Genomic DNA, 27,014 nt, shown 5'->3' with positions numbered 1-27,014 from the left:
TAACAGAGGAAGGCAGTGTAGAAAATGTCAGTGTGATACAGCATGTTTTCCACTTTAAAGATTAATACTGTGTTCGGTCACAATAATACATTCAGCGTAAACACGCGAAGGTTCAAGCTCTGAGTAAACAGACCCAGCTGTGGAAAATTCACTGACTGCAAATAGAAACTCCATTCACAGCTTTCCTCTTTAATTCTCCTTTAGAAATAAAAAAAAAAAAATCACTCAGCTTTGACTCAGCAGTCGTGTAATGACTTCTTTTCAGACAGATGAGCAGACAATAAGCTCCACCTGTCAGCTCCCAGCTGATTAACTCTGCAGGGCTGGCACACAATTGACTACTAACAATGAGAGGCGGTGTTCATAGCGAACTACACACAATCAATCACATATAAAGACTGCATCCCAGCCATAGATGTGGTTGTTGTAGATTTGGCCAGTGTGTATTTAGTTATCAACACCATAATGAAGCTTTTCAAGCTGTCGTTTAGTGTTGTGGTTGTTTGTGTTTGTTGTGTTACTGCGCAGCATTCCTGGAAGATTCCTCTGCAGAAACCTCAAACTTCTCATTCTTTTCAGTGGTCTCAACAACAGTCAAATGTCCCTCCAACTACAGCTCCTCTTGATAAATGCCTGGTAGAGGAGGCTCAGAAGCTCCGGTGTGGGACTCCAGATCTGACCCCTGAACAATGTGAAAAAATGAACTGCTGCTTTGATGGGCTACAGTGCTACTATGGGAAAACAGGTATTTATGCTTCGGTGACGTTTCTTTTCATGTTGGTGGACATATCAAACTGAGCAGACCTTCACACATCTATTGTCTTGTCTCCCAGTGACTGTGCAGTGTACCAGGGATGGCCAGTTTGTGGTGGTTGTGGCTAGAGATGCCACCCTGCCACCTATAGAACTGGACTCAATCAGCCTGCTGGAGACTGACGATGTCTTCTGTACCCCTGTCGACAGCACCTCTGCCTTTACAATCTTTCAGTTCCCTGTGACAGCATGTGGCACCACAGTTACGGTAGGTGGAGGGTTATCTAGACAGTCTTTGATATGAAAATATAATCTGATCGGATTAATCACTTGAACAGTCATTTTTTTCCCCCTCTTCCCACAGGAGGAGGATGGTTTTGTGGTTTATGAAAACCACATGTCGTCTTCATATGAAGTAGGAGTTGGCCTAAAAGGCTCAATCACCAGGGACAGCCATTTTGAGTGAGTCTGTCAAATGGGAATTGAGTCATTAATTGGCAAATTCTGAACACAATGACAACACAAAAGCACTGATTATTTATTTTTATTCGAGTTAACTCAATATAAAACCCCCTTGTATTGTAAACTTTTTTCTCCTTTGGCAGCTGCGATGTAAATGTGCTTTCTCTACAGCACTGCCAGTCAGATTTTGTTTAAATGTGCTATAAATAAAATGACAGCCATCCCTAAAAGGTTCACACTTCTGATAGTGCATGTTTAAGGTATGATTTCCAAAAAGCTTAAGCAGTTCAGTGGGTACATGTTGGACTTGAAAGAGAGAACCAGCCGATCCTATTGGACTAATATCTAGAACCAGTGCCTCTGTTATCATGCCACACTACAAAGCAATTAGCCTGTAGTTTTCCTTTCATTCTATGATTTAACTCTTAAAGGGACTGACACTTAAGTAGGCCTTTGACTGCTTAAATACCGTAAAGTTGTGCTCTGCCGACAGGCTACTGTTCCAGTGTCGGTACTCCGGCACAGCCACAGAGGCTCTCATCCTGGAGGTGAACCCTGTTCCTCCTCCCGTACCGGTTGCTGCTGCAGGACCTCTCAGAGTGGAGCTCAGACTGGGAAGTGGACAGTGCCGCACAAAAGGATGTGTGGAGGGTGAGTGGCACAACCCCTAAGAAGCGGTACAGAAATGAACTTGTATGCACTAAAACTATTACTCTGCTTGCAGAAGTGGCAGCGTACAGCTCCTTCTATGCCGCGTCAGACTACCCAATCACCAAAGTGTTACGGGAACCAGTCTATGTTGAGGTGCGCATCTTGGCAAGGTCCGACCCAAATATCATTCTGAACTTGGAGCACTGCTGGGCCACTTCCAATCCAAATCCTGACAGCCTGCCACAGTGGGACCTTCTGTTTAATGGGTATATAAAAGCAATCTGATACAACTTTGTTGTACAGTCTTTGTATTTTGCGCTAAGGTGGATTCTTCTTGGCTGCAGGTGTCCGTACCGTGATGACAAATACCTGACCACAGTGGTTCATGTGGACAGCTCCTCTGGGCTTCAGTACCCGACGCACCACAAACGTTTTGTCATAAAGATGTTTACATTTGTGGATCCAAACGACTTCTTTCCACAGCAAGACAGGGTACAGCAGAGCTTACTTAAATTGGGTACCCTTCACAGAAACAGTTTTCTTGACCAAATGTACTTAAATCTTTTTAAAAGGTGTTCATCCACTGCACCACAGCTGTTTGCTATCCAACCAGCATGGACTCTTGTGAGCAGTACTGTCATCGACAGCGTGAGTATCTTGATTGTAGTTTAATACTTAAACTGCCTGGCATTCTGACCTAAGTTTACAGAACTGCAAGTTTAGCAAAACTTTCCAGAGCTTTTACACTTCAAGAAGGCAGATCGCACTGAAATTGGCATTTGCAAGCTTAAATCAAAGGTAGAAAGGTTTCCCCCTGGAAGAGCTGAAATGGCATCTAGAATGTTTAACTTTACATATTCACTTATGCACTTTAAGATTTTCTTTAAGCACTTAAAGGAAAAAATGTCTGCCTTGCAGGGAGAGCAGTATCTGCAGCAAGCAAAGTTTCCCAGAGCCAGAGGAGCCTAGTCTCAAGTGGTGAAGTGATCCTGACTGAGAAAACCACAGCAGCACTGAACGCTAAACTGAAAGGATGACCTTCCACTGGCACGCCATTTCTGGCTGTCACTTTTAATAAAAAGCTTGTTAAAAGCTATGCTGAACAACTGGGTTTTGTCTCAAATCATTGCTTGAAGGTGACTAACTTTCGCTGAGCTAGATATTCTACAAAGTCAAGCCAGTAACATGATGAAGGTGCCACCCTGATTTTTGCTGACAAAGCAGCAAGATTGCATTACAACTAGATGCTTGGAAAATCTATACTAAAATGTACAATAGCAATATATATAACACAGCAGATTTACTTTCAGTGGTGAAAAACTGCATGTCAGGAAATGTGCTTGACAAGCAACATTAGATGCAAAGTATTGATGGTTTTTTTTGTTTTGGGTTTTCTCTTTTTTTCCCCTCCCTACCATGTCTCATTAAGATGAGACTCATGACCCCTCAAGACTTGCTGGTAGGCTTCTTGCTCCCTCTTCTGCTTCCACTTTATTTTTGATAACAGTCCCTGTAGATTTCTCTATGCTACAACTTGCAACATCTCTCCTCCACTGCTCTATGCACCACCTCCCTTTTTGTGTCCCACTCAACTCCTCTCATTGAGATGGGCATCACGACTCCTCCAGACTCTGTCTTTCTGCTCACATGAACAGGAGGTGCAGAGGGAAAGCAGAGCAGCTGTATAGGTTCAGTCTGACGTGCAGAGAACCATGCTGTCAGATGTCCATCTCACTCTATTTTTTATTTTTTTTAACCTCTAACCTGCTGGAAATCATTAAAACATGATGCAGCTATGCATCATATTCAGGCAGGGCTGCATTTAAGTACCACTGCAAAATTCTCAGGAACTGGCCCATTAGATGGCGAGCAGTAACAGCTGCTGTGTGGATATAAACAGAGTGGAAAATGTTTTGCCACTGGTTAAAAATGCTGTCGGGTTGATAGATTAAAAATAGGTGCAGTGTGGAATGCTAAATGTTAGAAAAACAAGGGGTGGGTGAGGGGCAGTTGTCATGAAACTATTATTTGGGGGGCTTTTCATGTAAATGATCAATTTCTGTCCTTAATGAGAAACTCCAGATAATGAAAGCTTTCATTTTGATAAAATATAGGGTGTAAGATTGTTTTGAAAATTCATTTCCATCTGTTTCTAGTAAATGAGATTAACTCTGTTCAGTCTGGAAAGTGCAATGAAGAAAAATATTTAAAAACCTCGTATTCAGGTTTTGTGACACAACTTCACATCAATCTCAGCATGTCCTACAATCATGCAATAATGATATCATGCACGTTTTTCTCAGTCTGCATTTCCTGTAAGATCATTGGGGTGATTTTTGCCTTTTAGAAAGAACAGTGTGATAATGTCACCTCCAGCCAATGACTATGACCACAGACTGTATAAAAGATGACTCGTGACCATGTTGGCACTGTCTGGTTTTATGTGGGGGGTTGTTGTTTGTTTGTTTATTTATTTTTCATTTTATTATTATTATTTGTTTTATCATTTTAATATTTTTTTCAGATAATTCTGCTTTATGAAAATGTTCCAAAAGAGTGAGGCCTTACAGACCGACAGGGGGAGGGCTTCTCTGAGAGCTGACAAATTTTAAACTACAGGGGGCTCCACCTGACTCCACTCACTAGTGGTGTAAGTGGCATGCATGACTCCGTTTCCAACGGTGAGTGGAGCCAATAATAAAGATTAAATATCTCCTACTCTAGCCTTAACTGTGGGGGAGAGACACTTGAATAATATACCTTGTACTAGCATCACATTATGTTTATATTTAACTTTTTGTTTTTACTTGGCTAGCCGAAAAGCCTAGCGTGTCCAACTCTGCACTCTGTGACATGAATGGGTCGAGTCTGTATTTGGGTTTTTTTTAGTTGGTGTCAGCCACAGGTGAATGTACTGGAAAGGTGAATCCTTTTCAGCAACTTAACTGGAGGAACTGCAGTTTCTGCCAATTCCATATTTGCTACTTTGTTCAGCTCTGGAGGCTGGTGCTTGATTGTGACACATGAATTGTTCTTTTGGCTTTTACAATTCTTCAGTGTCCTTTGATAAGGAAGCAGCAGTGCTGTGAATCATAGCTGAGGTGCCAATGATGCTCTCAGTTACCAGCGAGAGAAACCCCACTGCTAAAAGCTTCTGATCTGCTCAGTGACGATGGAGACTTAATATTTGTTCATGCACGTGCTGAACACCTGCACTACAAACCTCTAAAAGAACAAAGCATGAGTGTAAAGAAACAATGTGCTGCAAAAACTGACAAAATGGGGGTGGTGTGGACAGCTTCAATTTAATGTAATCAAAAATAATCAGGGGTGTCCAGTCCAGTCCGCACACCAAAGTGTCCATGGGCAAAATACTGAACCCCGAGTTGCTGTGTACATCAGAGTATGAATCTTAGACAGAAAGCACTTAGCCACAGAAGATAGAAGATAAAATTCAAATAGATTAGTACCTCCCAAATTAAATGACTCATATCAGTCAAAGTCTAAAGATCTTGACCAGCAAAGTAGCGTCTCCATGTTAATCACTACACTCAGAAACTCAATTCCCTCTGACTTTTATAAGGTGGCAAATAAATTTTCATGCACCCACATGGTTGCACACAAATCCGCCATGAGCATCAGACAAACTCCCACTGGGAGTATAAACAGGGCCTGTTAGTGCTTCTTACTTCGGCCTGTGTGAAACCAATCACAGGCCATCTGGAGCACGGCCCCCGGTGAGAGCAGCAGGTGGGACCCTGTGGGTTAAATGAGCTGTTATCTGTAACCAGCTTAACTCCTACATGGCTAACCTCTGTATCTACATTGTCGGTTAGCATCCCACACTTAAACCCTTTAAAACCAGTTCGGCTCCTGCTTCCTGCTGATTGGTATTGACTGGTTTCTCATTGATCACAGTGCTCACAGAGAGAAAGAAGGCACGTCTCCAATGAATAAGGTGGTGTCAGTTAATTGGTTAAATAGCAGCAAAAGCCTGAGTGGAGCGGAGTAGTCAGAGGCAACTATCATGGCTGTTATGTCATATTAAAAAGTTGTTTTTTTTAAACATGAACACACTCTGAACTAAAACAAAAACACACCTATGATTGTAACAGAAAATCATTTATTTTAAAAGAACAGAATAGTGTTACATTTACTAATTTTTACTATTTCAAATATAACAAACACGGCTAACCAGCCGTTAGGGTGCATATATCCCATGCAGCAGATTCCTGCCTTCAGATACTGCCCTCTATTTTCTGCCTCTTCTTCCTCTGTCCTTATCACAATAAAAGCAACATACCTCAAATTAAACATTATTACTATTGTATTAAAATTTAGAGTGATGCAATGAATTAAAAACAAAATTAGACGTTTTTCCCCACAAGTACTCCAGCAGCAGCTTCTGATGTCAACTAGTGAGGAGACACTCAGTACTGACATTTCGATGCTGTGTCGAGTTCACAAAGTGCAGATGTTTCAAAAAACTGCTCCAAACCCATGTCACATCACCAGAGCTCAGTGACGTTTTTTTTCACCCCAGTTTTGACAGGTAGCTTACCTGCTGCTACTAGGCTTGACTGACAGAGTGTAGAGCAAACTTGATGACACCGCAAACTCCCAGAAAGCTTAAAAGCCATCATCATCACTAGCAGAAACCACAGCAAGAGACAGTTTGTGGGAATTTTTTTGACAGCCGGGTTAGAGAAGCTCATTTTACGCACAGTGCAACTGGTGATCGTGCTGTAGAGGTCAAAAGATACCTCACTAATCATTTGTTCCAAGGGCATATGATCCACTAGTTTATTGGAAAGTGGATTTGTGGTATATCCATGACTTTCATCTCAGCAAAAACTACAAAATTCCTGCGTAGACTTGCAACAACTCAGTTATGTGACTTAATTTGAGAAGTGAAAAACAGAAAATGAAATAATTTTTAATAAAAATCTGCACATATGACAAATGAAGACATTAGACATATTTTACTTGATTTTCTCTTATTGATCTTCATTTTCAATCAGCACAATGACTCATTCATTCACACTTCAATCCACCGCACAGGACACATCTTCCACAAGGACTACGTTTAGCATACCTCCAAAGACAATGTTCATTTCCACAATGACATGGATCAAGCAGACATAGTGTATAAACTTTGCTACAGTGTCGTAGCTGCACCACAGAGCAACACAGCAACAGCAAAGTTCACTAAACAGATGTTTACATTTTTTATTTATTTTTTATATTGCAAACATTTGCACTGTTATCAGTATTTTCACACTATTTTATATTATTTTTTGACAATCTTTAAAGTCATTATTCAATACATTGTTATTGTCAAATAATCGAGATCTCAATTTCAGTGAAAATAATCGTGATTATCATTTTTGCCATAATCGAGCAGCCCTAACTCAATGTAGTTCTTTGCAAAGCTGGTTCATGTGATGACACTTGGTAGATTTGCTTCTATCAGCGACAGATTGAAACTTTGTTTAAAAATTTCAGTACAAAGTGAAAACAGAATTTTACTGTCTAGTATCCATAATATCACAATGTGCTAACAATGTGCCAGTAAGCCTGCAGGACCGATTTAAGACATTCTCCCATCAATGTGAAGAAAGTTTGTAAGCCGAAAACACTCATTCCTTTTTTGGTGTGTACTCACCATAGATTCTTTTCAATGAGTTTATGCAACATCACATTTATTCCCATTCAGAGTGCAGGAATTTTTCACCAAGCCCTTGGTGATTTGTACTGATTAGGGGAGAGTTAGACCATTGCAGCAAAATGGCTTAAAGTCTGGGCTCTGTGGTCGCGTGTGTGTGAACCGCTCTTTTGCTATTGAGCCCAGTTAATCGTGGCACTGTCATCTTAAACATCTGAGTGTCATCAGGGGGGAAAGAAATGTCCACTGATGGGGAAAAACCTGGTCATTCAGTATGTTTCAGGTAGTCAGCTGACCTAATTTTTTGCACCCATCATGTAGCTGAACTACATACCTAAACGACTGAAACAACCTCTGATCAAACACCGGCCCTACAGACAGGAGCTGACTTGCATCTCTTTATCTGACTCTCTTCTTATCCTGATGCACCTTCATTCTGGAAGAGGATAAATCTGGACTCATTGAACCACATGACCTTTTTCCATTTAAGTTTAAGAGTTCAATCTTTACGCTCCCTAGCAAACTGAAGACCTTTTGCTTTCCAATTAGCGTCACCAATAATTAATTTAGTCCCAATCCCCAGAGTTCTCTTTGGACTGTGCATGTGGAAATGTTCTTACTTTCGCTATAAATATGAACACCAGTTGTACTGTTTTTCTAGAAACATTTAAGTAATCAATCACGATGACTCATGAGGTTTTGTTTCTTAACGTCATAAAAAGGTAATGTTTCTCCACTATCCTTCCTGGTTTTAGTAACGTGTTGGACAGTTCTTAATCCAGCTTTAGTTTCAATAATCTCTCTAGTTGTTTTCTTTCCTTAAAGAAAACCAATAAGTTGATGCTTCTGACACATAGGAACATCTTTTTCATAACCACAGAATATGTAATGAGAATGAAATGCGAAGCTACACACTGCATCAGTTAAGCTTAAAACCCTGTTATCAGCCAAAACACAGTAATCACTGTAGTAATTATCTAATTACTGTGGGCTCTAACCTGTTTGCTTGGTTAAATCCAGGTGGTGACTTTTTTTTTGCCAATTATACACAACAAAATCATCCATTAGCACTTGACTTGTGTAGCCTGACTGTAAGCGAGCATCGACAAACCTATTGTTAGTTTTACAGTTGATTTTTTATAATCAGCATTAAAACTGTTAATTAATTTTTGGCTTCACCTGAAATTTTAATCACTTGTGAATGGTTGTAAAAAAAAAGAAAGAAAAAAAAGCCCAAATCTGTCCTCAGAGTTACCCTAAACTGATTAACACTATAAGCAGCAAAGTTATTATACAGCCAGGCATGGTTAGCTATACTGAAATGCTGCTCTAGCACTCATGAACATCATATTTGGACTCGTGTGTGTCTGCCAGCATGAATAAATGCGCTTCGTTGAGCTTTACAGTATTAAAGCAATGCTGCTAAAAAACTGAGGCTCCCTCAACTTTGATCAGTCCCTCATCGTGTCCATCACACAGCACCAAGTGTCGGCTTCAGCTGTAGCTTTATAATGCCCACGTCCTTTCAAATGTCTAGTAGTCAGTCTATTTTGGCAGTGTGAGCACAGCTTTACAAATCAAGCCACCAACATTTTAACAAGAAGCGAGGACCACTTGTCCTGCGACGTTCTACTGCGTAAGACCCCCTACTACTTTACTGTTACACCACACTCCCGCTCGACCCCCTACTTTACTGTTACACCACACTCTCCCGCCTTTCTAAGTCCGACCATGTGCGAGTCCAGAACAACAGATTAACTAAAACGTCCTATATGATTCAGCAATTCTCAGGAGCGCTGCGAGACAATTTATTCACCACGAGGCGACACCAAGGACAAATATTTGACGCTGTAATGATGAAGGCTGGAACATCAAAAAACTTCCGTCCTTGCTGCTTTTTATTAACACATATTCATGGCGTGATTTTAATCTCTTCTGTTGTGAATGACGGATGTTTTAGACCCTTAAACTCCTACATACCGTCAAAGCCGTGTGATTACTTAAGCGCATGCTGAGTGTGTATTGATGAGAGCAGAAGAACAACAAGAGGACTAAAGCACTCGAGCTAATCTGGACCCTGCAGCCTCCAGGGACAGGAAAATTGAATTAGAGGAGGAAGTGACACATTCGACTCACTCGACTGTCTACATTTGCATTCATGCAGGTAGCGGAGGCTGCTTTTAGGATGGTTAACCGTGAATCAGAGCTCCATGCAGCAGAAAACCTTTTTGTAGTCGAGCAGACTTTTGCACACGTGTGAGGAAAAAAATTACAAAATACACTTCAGTCACACCGGTGGGAAAGCAGAACACGGGATGGGAGGCAGCGGAAGGACTGAGAGAGACTCAAACATCAACACAGACTCATTTAAGAGAGGAGGTGTTTTTGTTTTTTGCATATGCAGCTAAATGTTAAGCATTTAAATTTGATATAGTGCAATAAAAGATACTTTTAATCAACAATGTGTGTACATTCTTTTTGTTGTTAATGGTGTTTTATACTTAAAAGCTTCTGTATACGTAGGTGACGTCATGCACACGTTGCTTAAGAGTTGAACGTGATACAACCTCGGGTCGCTAAGGAAAAATATGGATTCCCTGGTGAGTGATTATTGGAGGTGAAAAACTGTCACAAGGTGAAATTGGTGCCAAAGCGGGTGCTGCACCTAAAACCTCCTCAGCAGCCAACAGATTGCTGCAGTCACCTGTAGTTTGTACAGAGGACCTTGCAAACTACTAACGGAGTATGTTCCCCTTCAAAATAAAAGCTGTGCTTTACTGCTGCAACCAGCATGTTTCAAAAGGTGCAGCTTTTACTACGAAAGCAAATGGTTACCATTTCCGTTTGGAGTCACATGTTTCGCATTTTCACTACCGCTAGGACAGAGCCATTTAATTTGAATGAAACTTTCTTGATGGCTCTGCACTTGTAGAATAACTGGAGACCAAAACAACATGCTCCATGCAAACTACAGGTGATACGTGTCAGTCTTGCACTGATCAAACCAGTTGCAACCAGTCACAAAACACAATTTCCCTCACGACCAGTTGTACAATATCTTCAGGCAAACCGTAATATTGTTGCCAGGGGGTTACTGGCCTGTGTGACTGAGGCCTTATTCACTTGACCTTACATTGTCACCGTGAATGTAACACTTCCAAAACGACGGACAAGTCAGCATCATGTGGTTAGCAGTCAGGTGTCTGCAAAAATTCAATACTGCACTGTGTTTTATATATTATTTTCCCCAATGCCTCTTGTTCATCTGTTCATGGTGTACACACACACACGCATGCACACACGTACACGATCCATCCAATTGGAATCATCTGGTTCCCTCGGGCCTCTCTCATATTGAACTGTCAATCCTGCAAACTTCGGTACCTCTTCAGCCAAGCCTTGATGTTGTTATTTATTTGAACTTTATTCATTTTGCTCTTTTAGATTTGATTGAAGTTCAACCCTGCAGTGACTCGACTGATTAGTCTATCAACAGATGCCTAAATGTCAGAAAATGCTGATTTCCTTTGTGTTATATGATTCTAAATATCTTTGGGTTTTGAACTTTCAGGGGATGAAAAAGCAGGTTTTTGATTTGAACATTAGAAATCATGGAGATAATTCATAATTAGTCATGAAAATATTGCTTGAAGCTATTACTACATCCATAGACCGTACCCGGCTAAGATCTGTCACAAAGGGGTTTTTTTTAACCTGCCAGCTCTCTACTATAAAATCTGTATGACATTTGACGGCACTAATATAAGAACAGAGCAGTAACAGCTCAGTGATTTCACAGCAAGCGAGTGTTTGTCATGTGTGCCGCCTCCTGTACGTTCCACACAGGCAGCAATCTCTCCTAAACCGAAAGGAAAAGGAATATATCCAGTGACATGGGGAGTTGCAGTAGAGAGAAAATCAGGAAGTGTAAGGAAAGAGAGCAGTGGGATGACGTTAAGACAAAAAATATCCAGGTGGCCTGGAATCAGAGCTGAGGACCTGCCGTACACCCTAATCACCCACCCGTCAGCACAGTTACACATTTAGCCTGATATTGTGCTTTCAGTATTGCTCAACAGTACATAAATTAGTGAAATTAGTTATTGCCACATCAACAAACTATGCCGTTATTATCATAGGATAAATGTATATTGCCTCTGACATTGACCTTTACTGCATTTTTAGTTACTGAGCACATTTACTCGTCCACCGCTTTGTTTTACACGTTGCTAATCATGAATTTTGGTTTAAGTCACTGTCCCCTGCATCTACTTTGAAGTTGTTCCACAGAGCATGTAACCATTTAAACATTTTTAATGGCTACTATGCATTTTTTTAATGGATACCATTTGGCTCATGAACACAGTACAATGAGCACGGGCTATTTTAAGAAGCGCCTAAAATGAGATTTTCTTCTGTCTGCAGTCTGTGCAGTGGCCTGTTCAATTGTGTGCAGGTAACAGCACTATTGGGAAGTGACAGGACCTGAAATGGACTCGAGCCAGCGTCTGTGTGGGAGAACGAACAGAATGCTGACTATGAGCAACTAAACCCCCCTGAAGAGACAGCGCTTTTATGTGTGTGTATGTGTGTGTGTGTACAACAACAACAACAGAGAAAGAGGCTGAAAATATATGAATATAAATGTATACAGTGTTTGAATCCTGAAGAGCTCTCATCATAGAGCGCAAAGGCAACTTTTGAAGCTAGCTGCACCAAATGGCACTGAGAGAAATGGTAACACTTTTGTTAATTCCAAAAGGCAGAAATCCTTCCGAGTGACACAAGTAAACTGCAAGCAGCATGTTCATATTTACCAACCCAACTGGTCTGTGACACTTTACACCAAACAATACAAAAGAAAGAAGAGAGGCAATAGACTCACACTGGTGAGTCCAGTTTTCTGTAGACAGAGCACCTGCTCGCTGCTGATCTAGAGGCAATCTGTGCATACTAGCAGGCTATGAAAATAGTGTGTTAGCACTGTATTTGTATGGATGCATGTATGAAAAAAAATGCACGTAAGTTGGGTTTTTGTATTAAATAAAGGAACATTTTTGAGGAAAATCTCCATAATCCATACAAAAATTTGAAATCCACATGCTAAAATTCGGTCTCGCTGGGAAAATATCAAATTGATTTCTTTCCTGGTGTGCCACAGTGTGCTCTCTTTACATAAAAATGCAGTAATGTTGCTTTATATAGTCAGCGGCCACACACAAACACGCTGAAAGTGATTTTAAAATAGCAAGAATTGGATCGCTAAAAGACACAAATAAAAAAAAACACCTTGTGTAGACTTCCATCCATTTTTAAAAAAGATATTTCAACATGTGTACAGTAGGTGCTGTATATTTCTACGGCGCTGCAGTGCTCTGGTGGTGGTGTTGGTGGTGATAGTGGCGGGGGAGCGTGGCTGGCTTCTCCTTCTCAGGTGGATGAGGACTTTGATCCTTGCAGCAGTCGAATGTAAAAGCCTCCTGCTGCGGGAAGGACACGAACGGGCTGTTGCTGACATCTGCTCTGACAACGACTTCACCACGCACTCGTTTAAGACTGTGTACGTAGGCAGACATATGCGTAGGTGCAGTGCATACCCTCCCACACAAACACACACTCACGTATAATCACAAACTAACTGCACATGCAGGACCTATAGAGCAAACTTGCCCACGCTTCTGAAAAGAGAAAACACACGCAAACCCAATGACACATTCAGACCTCCCACACCTCTGAGAAAGGCCTTTGAAAAAGCTTCAGATGGAAGCGGCAACACCTCGACAACCAAGTCACCACAACACCGTCTGTCTCTTTTCTTTTCAGTCTCTGACCTGCCTCTTCTTCACTTTACCTGCTCCGTTCCTCCGTCCCACGAGACAGCGGGGAGGCAGAAAGCCGCCGCATGCCGTCCCAGCATGCCACTGCATCTGACAGTTGTAGAAGCCAGTGACCCATGCGCCAAATTGTTGTTTGCTTTCAAACTGTCACACGCAGATTCCTCCTGCAGAAAACAACCACTACTGCCTAAAATGATCAAATTCATTCATGCTTCCTTCTTGTGAAAGTCTCAATGGTTATTAATAACTTGTTTTTCTCAGTTTTTGCTCTTCTCTTTGGATAATAAGCTCAGAGACATCGGTGAAGACTGTGAATTCCTTCCAAAGCAATTTCCAAGAGCTGGGGTTTTGTGCAGCATCGGTGCACAATATATCAGTGGGTATTATTTACATCTCAGAAGTCAGTTTACTTTAGGGGTGGCTCTAATAAGAAATGCAAACATGGCCATCTGCAATGTAATTGTATCAATTATTCAGTTGTTAGTACCATTTATATGACAAGTTTGTAATACCCAGCACAGCTTTTCTTAATGGATTGTCACAGCAGCGCTGAGAGGTTGTAAAAGCTCCAGCTCCAACAGCAGTAATAAATTAAAGGTTTATTTTTGTCTCATTGTCTTGTAAAAACTGCTGCTCGGTGTATTAAAAGATTTTTGCCAGTATAGTGTAAATACAGGAGGGGAAAGTCTTTTTTTGGACTACAATACGTGTAAAGAAGTTATCAAACAGATCTCCATATCGCTCTATCTGCTCCGTGTCATCTGCTCAGTCCTGCTACAGCACCCGTGTTCCTCTGCTGCCAAAATCCAAGCATTACTGAAAATCCTCTGAATCTTGCTGATGGCAAACAATAAAACACAAAAGATCCTTTTGTCAACATTAGAATCCAATTTTAGACTGCAGCCACACTTTGAAGAAACACTGCGAGCCTTTACTTATCAGATTTTTTTTATTTGTATCCATCTCTCAGTTTTCCCCAGGAGAAGCACAGATGTTTCACCTGCACGAAAGCATGTGATGAATAGCGCTGCCACTTTGTACCTATAGGAAGCATTACGAGACACACTGCACCATGGCAAGCATGTGGAGAAACACACACACACATATCTATTTTTGGGGTAATGGACTGCTGTACGGGGAGTGAATGATAAAGCCATTGATCGCAGTCCTATGGCCAGAGGAGGTTCTGGGGATAGATGGCATGTTCCAATCCTCAGAGACACCGACTGCCATTTTACATTACTATTGATCTTAACGCTCAGGCACACGGCACGGCATCGATCCCCCACACAAACAAGAACAGCAAAAACACCTCTGTACCACTTAACACCTATGCTGCTGCACGAACACAAGACTGACCAACAGATCTCAAGTCCACATGTGCAAATCCACGCGAGACAAAAGAACACGTCACCAGAAGCTAAAAGACAACTGCAGACCAGGCTCACAAATCAGTGAAGGGTGACACTTTAATCCACTGCTTTGCCTGACTGACTCCCTGCCAATCTGTCTGTCTCTCTCGTTCCCTTTATCTGAATATCACTGTTTCAAGTGCTCCAGGGTATCACTGTCAGCCAAGTGAAATGACATAAGTGAGGAAAACTAGTGCACGAGGAAATTAATATTCAGAAACACTCCACTTTTAGTTCATATGTGCAAGGGGTCACTCTCACAGGCAGGAGGGCTGAGAGGAAGATAAAAGAGGGGAGGGTGGGGGCATTACTGGGGACACCAAGATGTGCAGGAGAAATGGAGAAGATAAGAAAATACAGGACATGATTGGAATACAAAAGCACCCAGCAGGCTCTGATGTGTATTTCAAGGTTATTAACATCTAAATAATAAGCAATTAGGACACATATGAGGTTAATATAGATAGGCAAACATGAGATTCTGCAAGCCGAACTAATTAATCTTACGTGGTTTGGTGACATCGGAATTGATTGGGATTAATTAGGAGGGTGGGTGCAGGCAGAGGCTGAGAGTGATGCAACACCTGTGGATCAAGGTGAATGACTGGAGAGCAGCGAGTGACGCTACATATCACAGGAGGGGGAGCACACCGAAACCCTTTCTTCATATTTTAAAAGAAAAAAATAGATATCTTATTTGGTTTTGTATAGAAATGTTGGACACAGGAGCTGCACACTCTCCTGCTATTCTCGTCCAGGACACGGCTGAACAGGCACCAGCTGCGCCCGTCCTCCAGTCAAACAAGCATCCATGAAAGCCCTCCACACGACTCAAACCGAGATCTGTGAAACTCACCAAAGTTTGCTGGTACTGGAGCGTCCTGTTTTCGGCCTTGTCTTTCACCATTGCGGCAATATCCTCATTAAAGACCCCCACAAAAAAGAAATCCGAGACTCTCAGGAGTCGCCCGCTAATCAGTCTGTGGAGGAGGAGGAGGAGGAGGAAGACTCTGTGCTGCCGCCTGCCATCTCGTGTGCAGAGAGTAACAGGTTTCTTTATCGTAAGACCTCCTGCATGGTGCAAAGCGAGGTGGGTGCACCGGATTGAGAGCCACGGCCGGCTGTAGCGTCACAGCAGCGCTGGTGAGGCTGGGCTGCATACACCGCCTCCCTCCTCCACTCTCACTGTGTTGCCGCTGCTGCTGCTGCTGCTGTCTGTCTCTCTTTGGACTTACTGGACTTGAGGATGTTCGCATTTTATTCCGTGCTTTAGTGCGAGGGCGTCGGGTTGCCTGCGGCTCTGCCGAGGTTGTTTCGGACAAACATCATGGACGACCCAGCTCTCCTTTGCTCCTGATTTGAGTCATCACTGGATTGATCAAGTGTGATGAGTAATGTAGTGGGCTTAGCTTTATGGTTCAATGAGTGTCAGAAAGAAGTCCTTACAATATCCCAGCAAGGCTGTCAGGACGAGGTGTTGTGACAAAAAAGTCATTTCTGGTGTTTTGTTGTTTTTTGTTGTTGTTTTTTTTTTTAACGTTTAATGTCCTTGTATTTTTTTTTTTTATATTTTGGGTTTAATAGGCTGTAACCAATCTAATTTTTGAAGGTGTTATACACATTTGAGTCAAATAAGTGATGCCCAACCCAGCAGCAATTATGGCTTCAGCAGATTGGAAGGTTGGTGAGAAGGTGACAGCTGTTGGTGTGATTATTTGGAAATGGAAGAAACATATAAATGATCCAGAGAAGGTTTAGGAGAAAGTCAGATGAAACCACAATCAAGCTGTTTGGCATCCGCTCGATCCTCCGTGTTGTGTATGACCCAAAGAGCAGCATCCCCACATCAAGCACAGAGGTGGAAACATTCTGCCTTATGGCTGTTTTTCTGCTAAGGTAACAGAGCGACTTTGTTACATTGAGGGGACAAAGGACGGAGTCATGTACAACAGTGTTCATTTTACTGACCAATAATTTTGATCAGTTTTTATCAATGACCTTTTCTTCTGATAAAAACAAGACGATAACTAAATAAAAACGAATGCACCAGCACAAAAACTGGGATGGAAATGTACTTACATTTCTGTCAATGAATAAAAACAAGATGAAACTTTTCTGGAGAGATGAAATCCAATTATTAAGTAGTGTACAAAAGCGGGATGAGTGTGAAAGTGATCTGGTCAGAGGTAATCTCCTTGTGAATTAAGGTTAGGTGCACACATTTTATCTGCCTCTGAGAAACAGGATTGACGGTGGCGGCGGCGGGGGGGAACTACCTGGTCTTCTCATAAGAGAAAGAGGAACAGACATATGGATACATTTTGTACTTGATGTCAAGGAGAATAAGACGCTTTGTAAACCGTGTGGAGCACTTCTCACTGATAAAAACGCAACAAACTTTTAAAAATTATATTTCAGTCAACAAAATCAACTTTAGATTTAGTCTACTTTGACCTAGTAATCTTTAGTTGACTAAAATTTGCCTAAAAGTAAAAGATTTAGATGAACTTAATCAAATTTTGTTGTCAAAATTAGCACCGATGTACCATAAACTTTTGGTCGAGAGCCTGCTTCCCTCAGTCACAACACTGACGATGGGTCATAGATGGGCCTTCCAGCATGACAGTAACCCAAAACATACCATTGAGGAAACAAAGGAGTACGTTAAGAAGAAGCACATTAAGGTCATGGAGTAGCCTAGCAAGTCTCCAGACCAGCCAAGAAACCTAAAAGACTTTGAAAGCTTCTGTAAAGAGGCTAAAATCCCTCCTGAGATGTGCACAAACCTGGTGAGCAACTACAAGAAACATCTTATAGCTGTACTCACTAACAGGGGTTTCTCCATCTAGTGCTAAATCATGTTTTGCTTGGGGATCAAATACCTATTTCCCTCACTCGTGTTTTTTTATCCTGTATTTTGGTCGGCTGTCTCTTTAAAAGCAGATTTTTTTTATCTTAATGAGACGTTTTCAAGGCTATAAAAAAATTCCTGACTGCAGCTTCTACTTTGTGTCTCAAAATGGCTTGATATCATTCAAGAGAGATATGTTTGAGAGATTACAGGTCAGCAAGTCATTTACATCAGTTTAAATACCAGCAATCACGTTTTGGCAAAGCCTGTAGAGGATCTTGTTTGTCGGTCTATGTCACAGCATCTGACTGCATTAAATCCTTCATAGATATTTTAAAAAGATAAGTCAGCATGTGTGATAATATCTCTCAAACATAACAAGTGAAGTGGGCAAAGTTGAAGCAAGGTCAAAGTGAATTCCCATAAAGCAACTCATTAGTGTGTGTAATTGAGCCCTCCATCATTTGCGGGGTAACTGAGTTGGTGTTGCACTCTTTTGTGCTAAAACCGAACATAACCCTGATGACATGATCAAAGTTGTTTTCACTGACTTTAGAAATCTCCTCTGGGAGCCACAGACAAGATGCAACTGTTTTCTCAGGCCGTTTAACGCCTCCCATAACAATTACGCTGAGTTTCACATGAGAAATCTGTATCGTGTGGCCTTAAATTATTAAACATTCTCGTGTTGATGCAATCTGAGCTAAAATGACAGTAACTCTCTGACTCTTTGAAGCACGTAGGCAGCACACTCTCAGGATGAAATGAGGAAAATATAAGAGATTTTTTATGTGGAAAATGTGCAAGCTGGAAATGCCTCATATTGTGCTGGAAACGAAAATGCATTTCTCTCTTTTTCATTCTTCAGTCAGTGAACACAACAAAAGTATTTTCTGACAATTCGTCCAAAAGTAAAGAAATAAATAAAAAATAAGTAAAAGCACACACGAACACATGGAAACTGGTTCAAAACTGAAGCGGATGTGATCTAATGGCATGAATAATGATGTGAAATTGAAAGATTTAAACTCAAAGAACCAATTTTTTGGATAAATGTGCTGAATAGTGCTGTCAGCACCAACTTTAAAACACCAAATTATAGAATATAGAATAAATTATAATCATAACTTTGCAGTTCACTTCTCATACTCCCCTCTCTAACACACTTTATTCTACGCGTATAGATTTAGGCAGCAGACTAGTAGACCCAAGCAGGGTATATCACACCTCTGGTCTAATAACAGCCTGAATAGGCTCCGGTGCCGCTGTGACCCTGAATCAGGCAAGTGGTTAAGAAAACAGACAAATGGATGGATTGAGGGAGAATATGCATTGCCTGCAAGTGCATTTTGCATGAAAACTTGCTGCCAAACATTTCCACAAGGAGTATTTTATAGTTCTGCTCTGTGCTAAGGAACACTACAGCAGATCCCCTTTAAATATTTGTAACCACTCCTCTTATGAGTCATAAAACTGTGGTGTGTATAAACAGATGGGTGGAAATAAAAAGAAACAATAAAACAAAAAAGAAGACAAAGTGGCTTAGTAAGGTGTCGGGCCACCGCGTGCTGCCAGAACAGTTTCAGATCTCTGGAGCTCAGTTGGAGGGATGGGTCATTGTCCTACCAAACACACTGATCCAAAGGCCACAGCTCATGATTCATGCCATTCTCATACTAATGAATATGGGCATTGTCATTCAGTAAGAGAGCATTCCTACAAGGATAGAAATGTTTCTTGATGTGATGTTTTAACATGCTTTGGAGTGACCTTTTCCTCTAAAGGCAGAAGTGGACTTGAGAAAAAAAAGATAACTACTAGGACTGTACTGACTATATTTTAAGTAGTGTTTAATTTATTCAATTATAAAATACAGAAAAATGCACAGATTTCTGTTAGGTAAAGTAACACAGGCTCATTGCCATTCTTCTGTGCAGATTAATCAATGGTCACACACAAAGGCCTATTTGAGACAGAAAACCCTGCCCAAGTGTTCATGTTTTTCCTATAATTTGTCACCCATCTGTGCATGTGTGTGTCTCAAGAGAGCTAGTATCCACCTCCAAACGCTCACACAAGAAGACTTGCTACACATTCAGATCATTTCCTTTTCCCACATGTGCGGTGTAATTATACTGCAAGCAGTCATCTCTCTGGGCTTTCACTGGAAGGCTTTTCAGAGGTGCTACATACTGGCAATGAAATCTACTGCCCTGACAGATGTGCTGCCAAGTGGGCCTCACACCTAAACGATAACCACTGTTCCAGGGATTCACTGCTTCAAAACAAAAAAACCTTCAAGTCTGCCAATATTGTTTTCTGTTTGGTTTCAGGACGTTTCAAACTTTTTTTAAGCCAAACCAAAGTGTCTTTTCTTAACTGCTACTTGCATTGTTAGAAAGTTTTACCACCAAATGGCGGGTTGCTAATAAATTCTTGAAATTGTGGCTCTCACATTAAAAAATTGAACCAGTCTCAGGTCATCCTGAATAAAAAACATCATAACTTCCTGTGGGGACTAGTTTGACTGGCTGACGGTCCTGCAGAAGGCTGCAGCTTATTGGCTGTTGGCAAGGCAACCGGTTCAAAGCACTGGGCCACAGGCACCAAAATGAACCAGGCCCTCAGAGACCACTGTGGCATTTTACCTAAAAACACAGAAACACACACGTTCACAAAAAACAATTGTTCATGCTCTTCGTGTTCATATGCACCGTGGGCTTCCAACTCGGCCTTGCATTAACCTTGAGAGGAATATGTGTCACTGGCATCATTATATCAAGGACCTGGCATTCATAAACGGGCAGAGGTATTGTGTGTATTGTGGTCCTGACAGCAGAGAAACTGGGTGCTCTGCAGCCCCAAGCACCAGCACACTGACCCACATCTTTCCATTTCTACAGGAGTTTTTAGAAATCTATCACCTGTGCACAGAGGCCAGTGTGGCACCAGCATACAGGAGGAAAAAAACCCCACAGACAGATTGATGTGTTTCTTACCCACTGATCCTCAGTGTCTACATGAGGTAAGACACTCTTCCGTATTATATAAAAGGCCTGTCATTAGAATTAAATGAATGTTTTGGTGGTGTATACAAACGGATCACTGGGAAAGTTGCTTTATTATGGAACATTTGGCATAGATGTGTGATACAGCCACACTGCCACAAGCACCTTGAGTCATTCCTCTGCAACATGAAGATGTGCAACCACCTGTGCCCCTTCTGTTTTGTGTGCCAAGTTTCTCAGTTGTTTTTAATTCCTGTTGGCTGATACAGCTGATAGAGAATAAGAAAACTGAGAGGAAATAAAGACAAAACGAAACCTGAACACCAGCAAATACACCAAAGCCAAGTTAGACCTTCAGTTAGAATTTGCCCTTGACCCTGGAATGAGCAAACTTTGGAACATTTTGTGACATTTGATACTTTAAAAAAAGACAGAAAAGAGACACTGATCCAGCTGTGCACTCACGTTTTTTCCCTGGGCTGCTGTCTTCCTCTCTCCCTTTTTTCCCTGCTCTCCGGGCTACGTATTCAAAACCGTCAGCTCTGTCCTTCCATTGCGCCTTAGCAGGATTTTGACAGAAATAAAGTGGCGCACAGCCACAGGTTGTAGCGCTCACTCAGTCGATGAGGCGATCTGATTGCAGATGACTCCCGAAAATCGCACTTTACTCCCAGGAAGGGAAATCTCTGTAGATCCCAGAGAATGGCCTGTTGCTGGTGCGCATTCCATACAGCGCCGCGCCAAAGTTGTCAGCACCGCGCGTAATTACCGGCTTTGCGCCTCCAGAACGGCGCACAGAGGAGCAGCCAGCTGTTGGCTGAATCTGGAGACCATGAGCAACAGCAGCCGGCCGCCTGAGAGCGCGGCTGCACAAGTCAAAGAAACTCTATGATAAGATGCTACAGCCTCCTCATCTGAGCCTGCTGAGGTGGGAGGGAGACAGCGGGGTACCGGGTGTCGTGTCCGTGATGCAATGCGGGTACCGTCAGTGTTACAGACCGCAGTTTTCTCCTCGTGTGCAGAAATCCAGGCGCTCCGCTCATCATATGCGGATCGGCGTCGCGCATTCGTCTTAATTAACAGCGGCCGGGATCGACTGCAGAAACAGAGGGAAGCTTGGAGGGGGGAAACAGAACATAGACTGAGTGTTGATGCTCGGTCAGGCTCTGCATCCCTTTCTCTCTCTCTTTCTCTCTCTCCCTCTCTGCTCGCATGTGGCACCACCACCACCACACGCGCGCGCAAACACTTTAAGGTCCCATATTAAGCGTCGTGCGTCTTAATCATGGCACGCAAAAATAGCTCGGGTGCAGGAAGGTGAAGACAGCGGGGCTCAGTCAATGTCCACTGAGGTGGTAGGAGGATGAGCGCGTGTGACTGAAAATGAGGATGAATGGTGCACTCCACACGTTGTCTCCTGTCCATGTGTGTTGACAGCTAATGCGCCTCCTTTTAACCTTAACCCTCACATGGCAGCTGAACTGGAGCCTCACCGCTTCGTCCTCCAGCTGCGACCCTAACGGTAGCGCAACCCGGTGGGTGATTGCATACATCCGGGTGCAGACTGTTCATTTCTCCTTCTCTGTCATGTTTACAGGCTATTAAGCGACCCTCGAGTGGGTAATCACGTTGCCAGTGATGTCACCTTGTCCTGCCTGCAAAGACCGCAAGCCTGTTTAGAAGTTACAAGCTGTGTCTTTCTATAAGCTTTTGTTAAAAAATGAAACATTTGCAATCTGCTGGACGTTTAGGGCGCCTCAAATTCTCTAAACACATTAAGTCACGCATGCAATATGTCATCACACACAGGTTATACACCCACGGTGCTTACACACACCCACCTGCTGGCAGTTTGGGGACGTTTATGTACCCTGGCTGTGACTTCTATTGGCCAGCGCTAACCTGGACGAAAAGTAAATATCTTTCAGGACAGCTGTGTCAATGGATTCTTTCACAATAATAGATCATTAACCTGTTTTCCAGCAACGACGCTGTTCCCCGAGTACTACGACAGCCAACTCAGAAGCAAAATAGTCTCGCTGATATCAATAAAATGCCACTTTCAGTTTATAACATTCCGTTATGCTGCGCAGCAGAGAAGTTGGAGCACATCCTGCTCTCAGGCTAGATAACACTCGCACTTCCCACTACTGAATGAGAAGGTGGGAAATCAAGTGGTGAGAAGACAAACAGGACACCACAGCAGACTCTGGGCATTTTCCACACTTTCAATTTCTGGGCACATCTCTTAATGGAACAAATGTGGACTCATAAGGAGAAGCCAAGCAGGGCATGGCTTTAAGCAGTGAGTACAAAAGGTTCACTTATGAGTCTTTTATTACAAACTTTATTGGGACGGCTCACTTTCAGCATGTATTTCTGACCTTATCCAGGAATTCTCCTGCTCTGTATGATAGCCTCTGAAGTGTGGGACAGTGAGACCAAGTCCACAGAGTTTGTGTGCAGTAGAGCAGCCAGAAAGGCTTTGAATATTGTGCCTGAGATGTCCAGTGCACTGGTAAGAATGTCTCTGCCTCTTTCTCTGGCTTCAAGATCAATTTATTTTAAAGAAATGGGTTGTCTCACAACCTCCATCTGGATGCTGTATCTAATCTGTCTGTTGTCTGTTGTTACCTGTAGTCAGCCTGTCCACCTGTCTGTCTTGTCTCTGTCACTTGTCTCTCCCATGTCTCCTCCGTTGCAGAGTAATTGTAATGGCTCGGCAACCCTCTCCACACAGGTTCAGCTACCCTGCACTGAGCTTCACGCAGCATCTTGGGAACACAAATCGGTAATGCTGGCACACATATGAATCCATCCTCCACCGCAGCAGTAAAACATTTGGTAGCACTTTGTACCACAGCCCACAGCTTATGGTGTAATTTCCCAGTATTCACAGTGTGTTTTGTCTGAATTTAGGGTGTAATGTTCAGCACAATAGGCACAACAGAACAACTTGGTATCAAATTGGAGGATTTAAACTAATTAAGGAACAAATTGCACTGTAAGCATTTAGCAGTGAACACATTTTGGGTTATTATAAAACAGGCCCAGATTACACTGTCAATAAAATATGTAGAAAAAATACCTTTGGGCTATTTTAGAGGAAAAGACAAACACTGCTTCCTCATTAAGGCTGTGGGCTGTATTATGTAATATCTTAACCTCCCCTGCTTATATTACTAATAGACATTTAGGGTTCATCGTCAACTTTGGGTAATTTGGGAAACATTAGGATGCTGATATACACAAAAGGTTCACATTAAGCAAAATACTTAAAGTATAATTTGTTTATTCTTTCCTTTGAAACCTTTTTGTTCTAAGTATTTTTAGGTACTGAAAATTACTCCCTAAATCAAGAAAAATTACACGTAAAACGATCGAAAATTGCACCATAAGTCATGGGCTTTATTATGAAGTGCTGCCAAACATTTTATTACCTCTCCTCCCTTTTCTGAATGCGCATGCAACTGCAGGAGCGGGAGAAGAGAGGAGAGATAGTTGCATCTTTGAGGCTTCTTGTCGAGGGTGTGAAGTCTGAAAGGAGCCTCAGACCGGCAGGATGTGGCGCTTTGCTGCTGCAGAGACTGGAGAACAACATCAACAACTACCTGCTCATCCTCACCCGCCTTCAGCTGAGCGTAAGACGCACTCACAGTGACAAATTACATGCAAACAAGCTCATAAGCACTCCTAGTAAGCACCGTTTTGCCGTTCAGTGTAAGTGCAAATGGTAGACTAGCTGTAAATTTGGCCACAAAATTTCTGAATGTCTTGGATTCAGATATTTTCTTTAGGTAACGTAGAATTTCAGCTCCTTCGAAGCTTTCACTGTCAAACTAAAGTCTGCAAGTCTTCTCACCTGCAAATCCAAAAGCTGACTGAGTGTCTCTGTCACTCAAGCACATCAGACACATTACGACACGTGTTGTGTTGATAAAAGTTCGCACATCGTGAGGGAACACATGTAACGGGGTTCTCTACCACTGGTGTGCATGTGATCCAGAGGCATTATCAGCTTCCTCTGGCGTGGAAATATCCTGGTTTCTCGTAAGTCTGTGAGTCTTTCTGGAATCTCCGTGCACTGGAAGCGATGATGTTATGCTGTGTGACCCAAGCTTTCCTTCCTCAGGACATGAAGAAGATAACGGCGCATACTTTGTTAGTGAGAAAGTTGTCCTCAGAAGTCATAAGGGCAAGACCACAAACTTAAGCTCAATGTGCGTGAGCACAGGTTTGCTGTTCACCCAAAAAGAAATTATATTTGACATGAAAACTTATATTTTTAATAATCCAATCACGTGTAAAGTGAATAAAAAATTTAGTACAGCACTAACAAATATAGAAATAATTATTTTTAGTTGAAATAATAATAATATTTTGCTTTGTTTATGTCAAAGAAACGACAAAGCATGTCAAACCTTTGGCAGTCTTCTTGTTACCCCTCAGATGTAAAAGGCTGACGGTGTATTGTCGTCACCCTGCTAGGCTGGCAGTGTGGTAACCCAAGGTTGTGAATGCAATAACTCATGAATGAGGCGACGTAGGATTTTGAGATTGGTGTATCTGCTAGAAATCTCCAAGTAGTCTGAATCCCAGTGACGTTGACCTCAAGGTCAAAGTCAGACATTCAACTTTCCTGAAAATCATCTGCGATTTTTCAAATTTATATCATAAGTGCTAGCAGGCTGAGGAGTAGCACTGCTAGTATTTTCAATTTTCAGTGTGTTCAAGCCTCATAAAGTGCTTCTCACTAGTGTGCTGCCCATACCTGCTTCTTCTCTAAATAGTTTGGATCTAAATGCTCGGTCCTGTCATAGGAGCAACCTGGCTCCAACTAAGCAGCATCCAGAGGACCGATAGGACTGATAGCCTTCCTTATTAAAGATTCCTTTGATCCTGTACAAATCTCCCATTTTATCATCCTATTTGTGAGCCCGTCTTTACCTTTTAGTGGACAGTCTTAGTTGGGTGCTATTTTTTAATTTACAGCTCTGCCTCCAAGTCCATTATCTGGATGCTAATCTAATCTAATTTTCATTTTTATGCTGTTTAGAGTCAGTTTGTGCTTTTCTATAAAGCGAGTGGTAAACACTTTTGCTCCATTTTACAATTATATTATAATCATCCATAAAAAAGATGGATGCTCCAGATAATGAACTAACTAAATTAAAGTTTAATTAAACAGCAGGGAAAAAAAATCAGCTGTGCTACTACAATAAAAAAATAGTCATCAAATAGGAAATAAAATATCTTTTTAACTATAATATTAGGTAATAGAATGTGGTATTAAAACACACCGAGGCTCATAATGACAGTCATTAAACCACTTACTGTCAATAATAGCCCAGTTCAACAACAATCTCATTTCCAGGTGACTCAGAACATTTTCACAGGCTTCATGCTCTTCCCCATTTCCATTTTAAAAACTACACATCATTGCTGTGTTTCCTATTTCAACCACCAGGGGCCAGTGGTGACTCCATCGCTGTCTTGTGTTCCTCGAAGCACTCAGAGTCTGAGAACAGTCCTGATGAGTTACAACCTGCTGATCTCAGCCAAGCTGGAATGGTTCATGGTTGGCCTGGAGCACAGGTGCACCAATTCCCGGTGACACGGGAGCAGCTTTTCACTACTGCAGCTGGGGGTCGCTCACGAAGGAGGTCCATCAAAGCAAAAACTGGATTGATCTACATTTTTTCCATCACCTTTTCTCAGAAGTCACTGTTATGGATGTTCTGTTTTTCATAGCCAGAAGAGAGTGAATACTTCACTATCTGTCGGTCATTGAGAGAAAGCAAAGACAGGGTAATATGAATATAAGAAAAATGAATGTATGATATTGAGGCGTTTTATGTTTGTTTGTTTTAGTTTTATCTTTGTATCATTCTGCAGGACAGTGGAGATGCTTTAAATAAGCTTTAAGTAAGCCTGTAGATCCTACAACAGGCTAAAATCTGCCATGTAGCGTCTTTATGATGCCTTCAGACAACATCTGTATTATCTAAATCCTGGTTCCAGATGTTTTTCAGCTTGATGATGTAAACAGAATGAGACTTATTCCAACATTTTTGTTGCTCTTCAGCCCTGCTAATACTGCAATATCTTTTTAGCAGAAGGCAAATGTGTTTTTCTCTTTGCACTTTTAAATCTTATCTTGTTTACCCTTTAAATAAGAGCATTGCTAAAGAAGTATGCTACTATTATTATTAGCATTATTATTATTAAAACGATTCTTATTTGCTTTTCTTGTACAAGAAATCTCCGTATTGTTGGAAATTTCTCGATAGAATTCATATATTTTGCGTTTAAAGATACATTATTCAAAAATAATTGTGATACAGGACTTTTATAATATAGATGAAAGACATTAAA

At 41.7% G+C, this 27,014-nt stretch overlaps 3 protein-coding genes across 7 annotated transcripts in view; 2 read left to right on the top strand and 1 right to left on the bottom strand.

Annotated features, from left to right (window-relative positions):
- Positions 1-22,289, bottom strand: part of clcn2a (chloride channel, voltage-sensitive 2a) — a 63,219-nt gene extending 40,930 nt beyond the window's left edge. For 3 of the 4 annotated variants that reach the window (XM_006786487.3, XM_006786488.3, XM_006786489.3), the window contains exon 1: positions 15,637-15,988. In XM_006786487.3, the coding sequence (XP_006786550.1) occupies positions 15,637-15,687 (51 nt within the window). In that variant the 5' untranslated portion in view covers positions 15,688-15,988. Of the gene's footprint in view, positions 1-15,636; positions 15,989-21,104 lie in introns of those variants that run through there. The other variant, XM_006786491.2, reaches the window with a different exon arrangement.
- On the top strand, positions 466-2,903 carry LOC102799853 (zona pellucida sperm-binding protein 4-like). Its single transcript, XM_006786486.2, has 8 exons — positions 466-745; positions 834-1,021; positions 1,118-1,215; positions 1,709-1,866; positions 1,940-2,132; positions 2,211-2,358; positions 2,439-2,514; positions 2,785-2,903. The coding sequence occupies exons 1-8, from the start codon at positions 466-468 to the stop codon at positions 2,901-2,903; spliced, it is 1,260 nt and encodes a 419-aa protein (XP_006786549.2).
- A 335-nt stretch (positions 22,290-22,624) lies between the features above and the next one.
- thpo (thrombopoietin) lies at positions 22,625-26,980 on the top strand. Of its 2 annotated transcripts, none has more exons than XM_035906112.2 (5): positions 22,625-22,944; positions 23,033-23,157; positions 23,380-23,430; positions 24,116-24,280; positions 26,107-26,980. In XM_035906112.2, the coding sequence occupies exons 1-5, from the start codon at positions 22,932-22,934 to the stop codon at positions 26,251-26,253; spliced, it is 501 nt and encodes a 166-aa protein (XP_035762005.2). In that variant the 5' UTR covers positions 22,625-22,931; the 3' UTR covers positions 26,254-26,980. The 2 variants fall into 2 exon arrangements, with proteins under 2 accessions (XP_035762005.2, XP_035762004.2); XM_035906111.2 differs by having other exon boundaries at positions 22,627-22,944; positions 23,344-23,430.
- Positions 26,981-27,014: the final 34 nt, after the last annotated feature.

Source organism: Neolamprologus brichardi, chromosome 18, assembly GCF_056152115.1.
Source record: "Neolamprologus brichardi isolate AB-2024 chromosome 18, ASM5615211v1, whole genome shotgun sequence".
NCBI classification, from domain to species: Eukaryota; Metazoa; Chordata; class Actinopteri; order Cichliformes; family Cichlidae; genus Neolamprologus; species Neolamprologus brichardi.
Note: the sequence above shows the minus strand (reverse complement) of the source record. Positions and strands in the feature narration are given on the sequence as shown.